This window comes from Capricornis sumatraensis, chromosome 21 (assembly GCF_032405125.1).
Source record: "Capricornis sumatraensis isolate serow.1 chromosome 21, serow.2, whole genome shotgun sequence".
Lineage (NCBI taxonomy): Eukaryota > Metazoa > Chordata > Mammalia > Artiodactyla > Bovidae > Capricornis > Capricornis sumatraensis.
The window spans coordinates 32725318-32738834 of record NC_091089.1 but is presented as its reverse complement, the minus strand read 5'-3'; the positions used below and the strand labels follow the sequence as shown (position 1 = coordinate 32738834).

Sequence of the window (13517 nt, the reverse complement as noted above, 5' to 3'; positions counted from 1 at the left end):
CGGCTGGCATCGTTTCCTGGCTGGGTATAATTCATTTATGTCCTTCCAGTTTTTTCTCTCTGATCTCTTTTCTGTATATCTGTCAGCAGCACTCTCCTGGGAGCAGCATGATGCACTTCATTAATAAGAAGGGATTAAAGGAAAAAGCCCCAGTCTCTTAATACACTTGGATAATTTGGTGTCATCCACAAGGCAAAAGACCCCTGCTGCATAGATGTCATTAGAAAGGTACAATTTCATTACTTTTTACTGGTAGAGCCTTGAGTGAAATACAAAATATGTTGTCTCATATGCGGGGAAAGGAAAGTGCAAAAGCTTTCATTCGCTGCAAGCCCCTAAAATAGTAGAAGGCAAAAATATATTCGATGGTTTTTACATTTATATGGCCTTCCCTTAGTAGCCCTTGAACTCATGCTTCTATTAAATATTGAACAAAATAAAGATGAAAAGAAAATTATTTATATCCTTAAATTACAAATGAAATGTATATATATATTTTCTCAACTAACACACTTGTTTTGAATACCTACTATGTGCCAGGTACTCTGCTTGTTGCTGGAAAACAATGACCAAAATATAATTCATGAGGGTTTTTTTTTTTTCCAGTGATAACTTATCAAATGCTCTAACTGGCAGTAAGTGTAAAATTGACTGTATAAGAAGTAAACCATATGGCTGAATAGAAATGATCCTACACCAGTAAACTTTAAGTGTATTCAAAAATGTTTCCTTTTTCCCCTTGATGTGTGTGTTAGTTGCTCAGTTGTGTCCAACTCTTTGCGATCCCATGGACTGTAGCCGGCCAGGCTCCTCTGTCCATGGAATTCTCCAGGCCAGAATACTGGAGTGGGCTGCCATTCTCTTCTCCAAGGGATCTTCCTGACCCAGGGATCAAACCTGTGTCTCCTCCATTGCAAGCAGATTCTTTATCATCCGAGCCACCAGGGAAGACCCTTTCCCTTGCTAACCTCACTTATTTTTGAACTGGCATGTTTGCCTATGGTTGATAGCATTATCTTTTGAGCTAAACCACTCCCAGTTTTAAGCCTTTAATGATATACTGAGCAAACATTTGAAAAGATGGGCATAAACCATCCTTAGAAATATACCCTAGTTCCTACAGATGCTGTCCCAAGCAGGAAGCAGTGTGCCTCAGAGATGGAGGGTGTGGACGGCCACCAAAGGGACCTGGGATTTAGGCACCTGCGGAAAAGATGACAGTGGGACTTCTGGGGACTCCCCTGGTGTGATGTCTCTTTTGGAACCTTATGCATTCCTTTCCTAGCACCGAAGAGAATCAGATTTAATAGTGGTCCATTATCTCACTGCAACAGACACACAACTGCTATTAACACTGAAAAGTGACACGCAGTTGGAACTGTGTGTGGGAGAAGAAAGCCCTTGATTATCAGCTGTTTACAAGCCACTCTTTGCAGTGATAGGTTTTTGCTTTACTATTAGCTTTTGTTCGGTGAAATCGACTTTTGCAGCTCTTTGTCTAAAACAAAGGCTAGAACAGACTGGGGTTTAGATGACAGCAACTGGCATTTCTAGAGACAATTTTACCGACATAAGGCGAAGCAGTACAGAAAAAAAAAAAAGTTATTTTGACAAACAAATGAGTCAATAATGAAAATACTTAAAAACCACATTGGGTTACATACAATATCTCTACAAATGAAAGACTGTCATCTAGTCATTTTGGAATACAGAGGATTTGATCTTCACCCTTTTATTTTGCAGTCTTGTTGTTCCTTGACCCTTGTGCATTTTAGTTCATTAAAATTTCATTACATGTACAATGAAGATGATCAAGAAATGCACAGTGAAGATTATCAATAAATGTCATGAGAAGTGGGAGGGTAGCAGTGATTGGGGCTGGCAGGACCAGTGTGTACCCCTTCTAGAACGAGCAGAGCTTAATAATTAACAAAAACTCAGAACTCAACTAGTTATGTTCTTGTTATCAAAAATATGTCTCAGCTAATGTTTAAGTACAGTTAACCAAAATTACAAACAAAACCCCCCCAGTTTTGCCAATAAATTGAAAAAAAATAAGCAAATGGTTAAGTGGTTAACAGTTTAGATTGTTAACCTCATGTTGTATTTGAGGATATGCACTGAAAACAGATCAACTATCTGAAACCATCATACAGATTGCCTTTTTCCATATGATTTCTGTATGATGGTAAGTTTCCACCCAGCCACATACAGTCTTTCAGGTCTGTTTGTCCTGAGTCTCACTAGGTGCCTTATGATATAGATGTTTTATTAGGTGAATAAACATAAAGAATTTATGAACATTATTCAAATATCTGGGCTTTAGATCCATATTTACCCTAGGGACAGTGAGGAGGAGGAAGAAATATTATGAACTGAAGTTTGGGTTGAAAGTTGGGTATCTGAAATATAAATGAAAACAACTCATTAGCAATGACTCATTAATATTCATTTGCCGAGGTAGTTTAAACATAAGGGATTGCGTGTAAAAGAGTTTGTTATATTTTCTCTCTTGAATGTTGCAGGACTCTGTGACATACTCTGTATTTTGCCATTGACAAACTTGATTTAAAAGAATAAATACTCAGAGGAGGATTGACAATACCAGTTACAAGGAAGAGGAAATAAGCTGATAGGTTATGTCTATGTGATAGATATGTCAGGCAAGCCTTAACAAAATCTTGATAGCATTTTAAATTGATTATCAATTAATGTCAAATAGATAAGTTAGAAACACATTTGCTTTAAGGATACTTCAAAAAGTTTTTTTTTTTTTTTTAGATTTGAAATTCATGATAGGTTTCTTCCAGTCCTCCTTGGTAAATAATGAAATATTTACTGCCTAGACTGAGTAATATGACATGAAACAACAAACCTGCACATGTCTAATTTATAACAAATCTGTTTCCTTAATGGGTGGAAGGAAATCTGAGGACAGTTCTAAGGGCTCTTGCCTGCTTTCAGTGCTGTCTCCTAGTCATACTGAAGACAACACCTCTCCAGATGGGTCTTTCCCTTTCTTCTCCTCACCCCGGTCAATGTCGATCACGTGCACCACTCCGGGTTTTAGAATCAAGTCGTCGGTCTCCACCTGACTCCTGTTGTCCTCCACCTCCATGTAGCTCCCTTTTGTTTGCTGGGCAGCTTTGCTGAAGGCTTCTTTAAATCGACGTTTGAGTTCAACATCTGGACAGAAGACATACTCATAAAGGCCACCAGCAAGGACAGCTCCTATGATTGGTCCAACCCAATATATCTGGGAGAAAGATGGAAGAGTTATAGAGTGTAAGTAGAGTAAAACTATTTCTCTGAATAATGCACGAATATAGAACTTTGCTGATTTAAATTGAGAGCAAATATGGCATGCATAAAAAGAGACCTTTGGAAACAAAATAAGAACACACATTAAATCTACATCTGAGATCCATATATTACTAAATAACATTTGAACAGAAAATAAGAAGACTGTTTCCTCTACTCTTTTCCTGCTTTCATTATGTTCTTTCCATTTTCAGATAGGTCCTCTTTGGTGGTACTATAAATTAAAAAGACACTAAAACTTATTTAACTAAAATAGAGACAAAAAATTTCTGGAGAGTATCAATACTTGTTTTCTTAATATTGCCATCTTATATTGGTTTTCTGCATAATCACAATCAGTACAGATTGTACCACTTGGGGCTTTAATTATTCAGTACAGCATGATAAATGGAATCTGAGGTCTACCACTTAGCAATTTTGTGACTGCTTGCATCCATTACATAACTTTATGAACACTTAATTCCATCAGATGCAAAACAGGAATAATAATAATACACAGCTCACCATTGTCAGGATTAAATTGAAATAATACTTGTAAAGTACTGAAGAGTTCCAGTTTCATAGTAACTTGCTCCTTTCCATGTTTCCTAGACAATTTAAAGATGTATGGGACTAGGCTGGCTATAAGTCACTTTCCTTATGTTACATGTTTTTTTCTCTGAAATTTGGTGATTTGTTTTAAGAGAAAACCTCAAGGTTTGTTCATTAATCTTCTTACAGAGTGCGTTTATCCTCATGGTTCTTATACTGATGACTTGGTAGAAAAATCTGTGCTGAGTTTATGGATGATGGTGAGTAGAGGATTTGCCATCCCATAGGATTTTAATTCAATAACTAGAAGTTTCTATCATATTAGTTATGTGTCTAGAATAAACTAAGTTTTGAGATTGGATAAACTCTAACATTTGCTTTAGAGTACATGTAGACTATAGGCTCTCAGACAGTAAAAATCTGCCTGCAGTGCGAGAGACCTGGGTTCATCTCTGGCTCGGGAAGACTCCTTGGAGAAGGGAATGGCTACCCACTTCACTATTCTTGCCTGGAGGCAAGAAGAGGAGCTTGGTAGGTAGGTTACAGTCCATGGGGTTGCAAAGAATCAGACAAGACTGAGCAACCAAGACTTTCACTTTCAGGTTGTAGAGTATTAGACATTCATTCAACAGATGGACTTGAGCAACAGTTGTTGTTGTTCAGTCACTAAGTTGTGTCTGACTCTTTGTGACCCCATGGACTGCAGCACGCCAAACACTGTTTATTGAATACTTTCTCTGGGCTGGCTGTATTCAGTGCTTAACTTGTATTAACTCATTTTATTCTAACTGATCTTTGAGATAGATATTATTATTATCCCATTTTATGGGTATGAAAATGGATATGCAGAGAGGGTGAGAAGCTTGCTTAAAAATTTATGCTTAGCAAGTGGTTGAGCTGGGATTTCAGGTCTGTCTGATTTCAAAGCTCTTTTGAATCATTATGCTGTTTATTATACTTGCTAATGGTAAAGAACCTGTCTGCCAATGCAGGAGACATAAGAGACAGGAGTTCGATCTCTGGGTCAGGAAGACCCCCTGGAGAAGGGGATGGAAGCCCACTCAAGTATTCTTGCCTGGAGAACCCCATGGACAAAGAAGCCTGGTGGGCTACAGTCAATGCGGTCATGAAGAGTTGGACACAACTGAAGAGCTTAGCACAGATACACACACACGTGCTACACTTCTCTCATTTGAAAAAAAAAAAAAAACCAGATGAATGCTTCTGGGTTAAAACACTCTCTGGAAATTAAATTCATTTAGCACCCTCACTGCACAGTCTAAAGAAAATTCAAACTTAAGCTGAAGCGGAACACATATACTTTACAGGGAAATTGTTGACAAAGTGGCTGCAAGAACCAAGTTCCTTATCTTGAACATGAAAGAAACCATGTCAGAGTTTACCTTCTTGATGCCCTTTCAAAGGGGAAATGAGAGCCCTCCTCTAAATGTCTTTGTGCTACATTCCTTTGGTAAGATCTCATTTGGTATGCTCTGTTCCATGAGCTACAAATTCCGCAAGAGAGACAAAGGACTGCTAAATAATTACAATTCCCTCAAAACACTTATTCAGAAGACATCTGGCTGCGTGCTCTCAAAAAAAATCTCAGTTTCAAGTTGCTATTCCCAAAGTTATAATGCCCTTTAACTTTTAAAATTCATGAAGGTAAAGAATTTTTACTGCTAAAAATCCAGAAAATCAGAAAAATCCAGAAAATCCAGAAAAGAAGACTAAAAAATATTATGATACCACACACAAAATTCATCATGACTATCTTGCTACTTTCATCTATCAGTCTACCTATTTACAGATATACTTTAAATTAATTGTTAATTTTACACAACCATTGTTACAAAATGGACATTAGTTTTCAGTAGGATTAAGTGTTATAGCAACAAGGGGAACCTTAGATTCAGTCAGCAAGCTAAGGATTTTTTTTTGCCACTCAAATTTTAACTAGTGTATCACAACTCAAGTAATAAATAAAAACACATGTTTTCATGTACATTTTAAAGCCCTCATGGATTAAAATTTTTCATTTTTCTAAATTTTAAATAAAAAATTGTTTGAATGTATAAGTTGAACTAAAAGCTGTACTTTTATCATAAGATCTATATACTGTGTTCCGTTGCTCAGTTGTGTCCAACTCTCTGTGACCCCCTGACACCAGGCTTCTCTGTCCATGGGATTCTCTAGGCAAGAATACTGGAGTGGGTTGCCATTTCCTCCTCCAAGGGATCGTCTTAACCCAGGGATTGAACCGGTGTCTCTTGCATCTCCCGAATTGGCAGGTGGGTCGCCACTAGTGCCACCTAGGAAGCCCTTCGATCTATATACTGCATTTCCATTCCTGTTAATGTGGCAAGTCTTTAGAGACATACATGGGAATTTCAGTGGCAAAATGACCAATTGCATGGATAGTATTGCTGACTAAGCTTTTTCATGGCCAGGTCCAAATCCTTGCTTTTGATCACTGGTGTTCATGCTTTTATTTAATGGGATAGATTACTCATAAAGACTTGGTACACTTTTCTTAGAAGTGAATGCACATAGCAGTGGAGCAGTTTATTCTCATTTGCAACACAGATCACAGATGAATGCCTGTGACTGTGTCAATAACCCCTGTATGCATGACATTAAAACATAAGCGACATCTATAACAGAAACGAATCTGAAAAGAATATATATATACATTCATATATTTGTATGTATAACTATATCACTTTGCTGTGCACCTGAAACTAACACAGAATTGTATATCAACTATACATCAATAAAACAAAAAACATAACAGACATTGTCTTACATTCATGAATTGAAAATAAAAGGTGTAAAAGAGCATTCACAACATATACATGAAAATAAAAGTTAGCCCCGTTTGAAGCTGGCCAATATAAACCTATTTTTATTGGTTGTTGTAAGTCAGTATGTAAAAGGTCTTCAGAACTGCCACATTATTCATTTAAGGGATTTAAATTTCTTTTTGGTAAGGAACAATTGAAAAGAAATCAACTGTGGTACTAATGGATACCTCTGCTCTCTAGAAGCACTGCCCCCACACTAATAAGTAGGGTAGGCATGAGATGTGAGAAGTGTGTCATTTCTGAAAGTCATTTATTTTCCAGCTATGGTTATGGTGATAATAGCATAAGCACTGGCACTATCTATTCCTCACCATCTGCAGTTCAAATGCTTCCAACTTCTATACTATTAACTGGGTTCATGCTTTTGTAAACAAAAAGGGTAAATATTTTTGCTAGGTTCTTTTAAGCATGTCTCTTTTTCTTCTTTTTATTGTTTTGCAAGCATATTATGTGTCATTGCTGGGAAGGGTTTACTTTCAATTATTTAAACACCACATTCACTTCACCACCCTGATTTTAATTTGTTACAGCCAGGCAACCTCCATATACAATATATTCTGCCAGAGTCTGTCAGAATACAGTGTGCAGAGCAGTGCTTAAAAAAAAAGACTATCACTAAAGGCTCAAAACAGATATGAAATGTTTTACAGCAGATAAAATCTGTCCTAGTCTGTCCCTAGTCTTTATGAAAGATGTAATAAAGTGGTGGTGGTGGGGTTACAATTGGGTGAAAGAGAAACTAGTGAGCAAAATAATGGGAAAAAAAGCTCTATGGCTAATTGTCCTCAACTTCAGGAAAATAAGAACAAAGAACATGATGGTTACCCAGTGGTTCTCCCAATTTCCCATGATAACTGCAGGTCCAAAGGATCGGGCGGGGTTCATGCTGGCACCAGTGTAATTGATCTACAGGGAAAAAGAACACAACTTCAGACATTGCTGAAACAGGGTTACTAACAGGTAGCCTTCATGGCATTACGTCACTGTTGGCCAAGTCAGTTACAGGAAGGTTAGCAGCCTTAGCAACATTCTCATCACAAAGTTAGCAAAACAATGACCTAAAATGGACAGAAGAGGCTGGATACTAAAGAACCTCAGCTGTGAAACACAACATCTTCAGGCCAGCTGAAGGGTGAGGCTAAACAATGTGGATCCGTTATTTAAAGGGACTTGGAAACTTACGGCAAATAAATGTCCAATTGCAACAGAGATCCCAATGGCTAAAGCTATGGAACCGGTGACATCAGTCCGTTTGGAATCACAGCTGGCAAAAATAGTAAACACCAACTGAAATGTGATTATCAACTCCACCAGGAGACCGTGTCCAGCGCTAAGATTTCTGTGAACCTGGAGACAGAAAAATACTCCATCTGAATTGACAAGAGAACCTTTTCTGTGATAACATATCACTGTGAAAGGCACATTTTATTCCTATAAAAACCGATGGTCAGTTTGAGTCTTCTATTCCACCCCTGATTGAGACATGCATCTCCCCCCCCCCCAAAATAAATACTTATTTTGGGCCAGCACAGATAATTAATTACTCTTACAATGACCAAGTGGGAGTTTGTGCTGAATGTTCTTTTCTACAAAGAAAGCAAAATATGCTACTGCTGCACTTAAGTTATAAAAGAGTTTCTTGAGAGTCTTGCAATTTTATAAGGCAAAGATTAAATTCATTAATTAGGTTTAAATTAATTAATATATACTTCAATTAAAATTCAAACTGTGTGTGGTTTTTTAATCAACCCCTGTGCTGAGCTAACAAATGATATACTTAATCAGCTAAGAACAAAACCAGGATCAAACGCCAATTCAGTTTTTAAAGTGTGACCCTTGATGTTTTAAACCTTATGTTCATGGCAACAAACAAAACTGTTCCTTCTGCTAGTGAACCAACAAATCATTGTAATAAAAATGTCTTATGTTATATATATATAGTCAATGCAGTCACTGGGATGGAGAGAAAGAGGAAAAAAGAACCCAACATAATTTTTGTGCTGCCCAGACTTAGTGCTATTCAAGTCACTCAACAGCAAATAATCACTTTATATGATATATTCAGTGTGGCTGGAATCAGTTTGCACCCCTATCAAGAGTTATCAGACAACCCCTGGGAATAAATTAGCAATTTTAGGAAAGACTCTTAGGTCACTAGGGTGGCATTTAGCACTCCATATAAGCTGCCGGGAGTCCAAGACTGAAAACAACAGCTAAAGACGGTACCATGGTGACTCCGAGGCCCCCCACCACACTGGGAGGCGTGACCAGGTAGAGAATTCCGGCTCCAATGATGGCGCCCAGGCACTGAGCTGCAATGTAGAAGACAGCCTTGGCGATGCTAATCCTCCTGGTGCACACCATGGCCACCGTCACAGCGGGGTTGATGTGGCCACCACTGATGTGGCCAAAGCACTGCACCATCGTCGCGATGCTGAGTCCAAAGCAGAGGGAGATGAGAACCATGTCGACAGGTAATGGCTTTTCTGCTCCACCCCAGTTGATGGTGGATCCCAGGCTGAGCAGGACAAAAATAAGCATGGCCAGAAATTCCGCGGTGACTGCCTTCCAGAAAGTTTGTGTCCAGACCCCTTTGAAGGCCACCATGATACTTTCTCTTGTACACAAAGGTCCACACTTACTGAAAAGAAAAAGCAAAATTGGCATCAGAAGCTACCGAATCAGAGTCTCCTGAGATGAAGATGGCCAGGCCCTCGGGCTCCCAGGTGGCTCAGGGGTAAAGAATCTGCCTGTCAATGCAGGAGACGTGGGTTCGATCCCTGGGTCACAACGATCCTGTGGAGAGGGAAATGGCAACCCACTCCAGTGCTCTTGCCTGGGAAATTCCACGGACAGGGGAGCCTGGCGGGTTACAGTCCATGGGGTCTCAAAGAGTCTGACACAACTGAGCCACCAAAACAAACAGCAGTAGCAGGCCCTCAGTCTTGCCCCATTGTGGGGCACCTCCCACCAAAGTATTTGCATATAAAGCCTCCCTGAAGGTCATCTGCATACCAAGAAGGGATGCTTCTGGAAAATCTCCTTAACTACTTAATTATCTCCTTAATTAATAATCAAGAGATTGTCATTCTGATCCCCTTTGATTTAATATCCAAAGATCATCCAGTTTCAGTGAAAAATTATCTGAATTGTCCCTAGAAAGGAAAATGTCTGGATCAAGTTCCTTAAAGAATTAAGAATAAAGTATATTTACCTTCTAGTTAATTCCCTCTGAGCAACTTTTTACGTTTTCAATGTACTTTTTACATGTCATTTCTATTTGGAACCTACGGCCATAATAGAGGTCTTTTCCAGCTTTGCACTTTCTGGTTCAAATGGCATTCTGGAAATGGATTTTGAGAGCAGACTGTCCCTTCTCTCCTCCAGTGGAGACTCTGATGAAGGGGTGTTCTGTGAGGAAGCAAGGAAGGCTGTCTTTTGAGAATTTCCTTTGACTGATACGGGCAGTGAGGACTCGCACAGCAGAGCTGGGACCCAGGACTGGGACAAGGGACGCTGCCATGCTCTCCTGGCCAGCGTGGGGAGAAGTCCGAGAGCCCGCTTGGTCCGGAGGAGGAGGCAGGCCGGGGACACGTCCAGCGCAGGCCGCCCGGACCCGGAGCGCCTCTCCGAGCGCAGGGAGCGGCCCCCGGGGCGGGGCGGCTCCGGGCAGCCCGCCCACACCCTGGTCCCAGGCATTGCTCGAGGCGGGGAATAGGTTAGAAGGGCATCCTGGCCTCTGCGGTACTTCTGCAGGGTTGAGGGACCGTCCTTTCTTGGGCTAACTCCCCATCCCTGGATGTTCACCTCTGATAAAAACCTCCCAGAGGGATCCTGGAGGCCAGTGCCTGCGGGCAGCGGCCCCGGGCACCCTAGCTGCCAATTGAGGGGGACAGCGACCTGGGGAGAGGGGCGGAAGGCCGCTGGGCGAGGGGAGAGTGGTCAGGGAGATGGTGGGCCTCAAAGCAGGAGGCTCTGGAAAGCGGTTTTTCTCTAGTGTCTTCCTGATGGCCTTCCCTAAATCTGCCCGTACTTCTTCTGCTGGAGCTTGTGTGCCTTGAGGGGGTGGGGAGGGTTGGTGGGAAAGGAGGTGAAGGTTGAGGGGAGCAGCAAGGCAGCCTTTGGGAAGAAAGACCCTCTCTTCCTCTACTGTTTTCCTGCTAATACCTTGGGATCTTCACAGCTGAGAAGGGATGAGCTTTGAGGATATTAATGGCAAGAAATGACTAGGATTCCTCTTGGGGGACAATCATCCCAGTGACATTTGCCCTTATCCTTGGTCTGTGATCGTGTAGGAAAGAATGATGGAATGTGGGAAGCATTTAACAGACTCATCCCAGGGAACTATGAAAAGGGTGATGCGAGAAAGTGGGCTTCCCAGGTGGCGCTAGTGGTAAAGAACCCACCTGCTAATGCAGGAGACTTGGGTTCCTTCCTTGGATTGGGAAGATCCCCTGGAGAAGGGCACAGCAACCCACTCCAGTATTCTTGCCTCGAGAATCCCATGGACAGAGGAGCCTTATGGGCTATAGTCCATGGTGTTGCAAAGAGTTGGAAACGACCGAAGGGACTTAACACGCCTGAAGGCAGGCAAGAAAGCCAGGTATTTTAACAGATTAGTTATCGCAGTTCTACTGAGCATAGGCCCTTCCGTACCCCATCGAGTCCCCAGGATCCCGGTCTGGTTGAGCCAGTGGGTGAGAACTGTGCCCGTAAGGGCCAGGGGAATGCTGCCTTGACCTTTAGGATCTTGACTTAGGCCCTGGTTTGACATGGGGCTTTGCTACAGAGCTGGAAAGCGAAACCCATTTTCTGCCCAAGCCTAGGTGGCTCCAGAAGGGGACCAGCCAACCCTGTCTGTCTGGAGCATCCCCTTGTCCCAGTGAACAACTCTAAACGAATCATACAATTAGAAGAAACCCCAGCTGGGAGGACACTGACATCACACTCCCTAGAGGAAGAGAAAATAGAGACAAAAACAGTGCTTGGAGCCATGCAGCCAGCTAGGGTGCCCTGGGGGAGAAATGACAAGTATCCCAAAAGGGGAGAAATTCACAAATTGAAAAAAGAAGTTTCAAAAGTGGCTTTAGAACTTACCAGCAGCCCACGGCTGTAGCCAGGATGGCAGAGGGCAAGGTGCTATGTCAGGGGCTGGTCCTCTGTGGCCAGATTTAGTGGGAAGAAAGGGAGAGGCAGGAAGCTAAGGCAGCCAGGTGGGCAGGACTCGGCAGGTCCCATTCAGCAGCCACACAGGGAGCCAGGGAGAGGCATGCCCTGGGCACAGGCCGCCTCCTCCCTGCACCCTCTCCCTCACCTTCCCTGCTCATTCTCTGCACTTTCTCCAGAGACCCAATCTCAGAAGCTCAGTTGCTCTTTCAGAAAGCTTCAAACCTTTATCAGCCAGAGAAATAAAAACAACCCCCCTCCAACCCCCGAAGTAAACAAACAGACACCTTGAGCATGCCTTTAGCTTTCTTTGAAAATCCACAGAATCTGATCTCTTTCCAGGGCAGAATGACCAACCTCAGAGGGCTGTGAACCCCAGGGTCCCCTGGCGGCACATACATACCTCTGTCTTGACAAGCGCTCAGCCCAGCTCTTTCACAGCCCCTCTGAGTTATCTATCGTCAACGTTCCCTTCCCTGTTCACACTCCCTGGAAACGCATCAACACCATTTGTTGTGCTTTTTTTCGTTTTGCTCCAGAACAAAGGGGGTTTGTTGATGTGACTGGGTTGTAGAGAGCCCGACAACATTACTTTCTAGTTGAACCCCCAAGCCTGATCCACTTCTGGACAGCTGAGCCCCTAGATGAGTGATTTTTCTGATGAAAAATACTAGATGACAGATTTACCTCCATAGACTCCATAGAAGCATTTTCTTGGGCTTTCATAGGTCTCCAGTGTATGGAGGATTTTTGCTGTAAATCATCCCCCTTTTTCTTCTGCCCTCTCTCTGCCTCTCTTATGAGTATGCCCATACCCAGCCCTGGAAGAACCACCTGCCCTAGAGTTTCCTTCTAGATTCTGCCTGAGCAGCACACATATCTGCAATAAAAGAGTCCCAAGTTTCATCTTTCATCCGAGCCTCAGCATTGTTCCCTTAAGGCAAAGAAAGACTTACCCCCACCGCCTCGCTGCGGGTCTGTCACTCATGCCTCCCCCAGCCAGAGTGCAGCGCTCACATTGCCAGCCCCACGGCTCCTAGTGCGCCGGGAGTCAGATTACGGCCACTTGTCTGATTGGGTTTTTGAAGTCTTAGGGGTGGAAAGATTCGGCACCATGTGGCAATCGCCAAGTTATATTTGAACTTGAAATGACTTTCACTACCTGATCGCTAAAGACCCAGGGCATTTCAGGAACACAAAATGCTGGCTCACTTTAGGTTTCTTTAGCTGATAATCCTTGAAAATGAGGATTTCCCCAAATCTTTATTTGAAATCCTCCCACCACAGGGAACTGCTGAGAACTTTTGTTGTTGTTGTTCTGTGTACAGATGAATTTGGGCGACTATTAAGAGCACGGATTTGCATTATCCAGCAGTTGAGATGAACTGAGTGAGATTTAGTCTTTGGTGCATTTGTTTTTGAGTGGCGACAGAGCCAGTGGGTTCTATGCAAAGTTTTTGCTCACAGAAGCAGTTTTTAAAGTATTGCAGATTACTTCAGGTCCCTCAGAGCCTGTGCAGCACTGATTTGAGTAACAGGATATAAGACTGCTTTAGAGTCTCACCTGACTGTTATGTGAACAATTGTTGGGTAAGAAGTAGCAAATTTTAAACAGATAAACGTTGGGTGGCACAA

General features: G+C 42.1%; 1 protein-coding gene across 2 annotated transcripts; it reads right to left on the bottom strand.

The window, feature by feature from the left end:
* Positions 1 to 2977: 2977 nt before the first annotated feature.
* AQP4 (aquaporin 4) lies at positions 2978 to 12870 on the bottom strand. 2 transcript variants are annotated; one of them, XM_068993859.1, is made up of 5 exons: positions 12839 to 12870; positions 8943 to 9357; positions 7899 to 8063; positions 7542 to 7622; positions 2978 to 3256 (listed from the first exon to the last, which is right to left on the bottom strand). In XM_068993859.1, the coding sequence occupies exons 1-5, from the start codon at positions 12868 to 12870 to the stop codon at positions 2978 to 2980; spliced, it is 972 nt and encodes a 323-aa protein (XP_068849960.1). The 2 variants fall into 2 exon arrangements, with proteins under 2 accessions (XP_068849960.1, XP_068849961.1); XM_068993860.1 differs by lacking the exon at positions 7542 to 7622.
* Between the last annotated feature and the right edge of the window lie 647 nt (positions 12871 to 13517).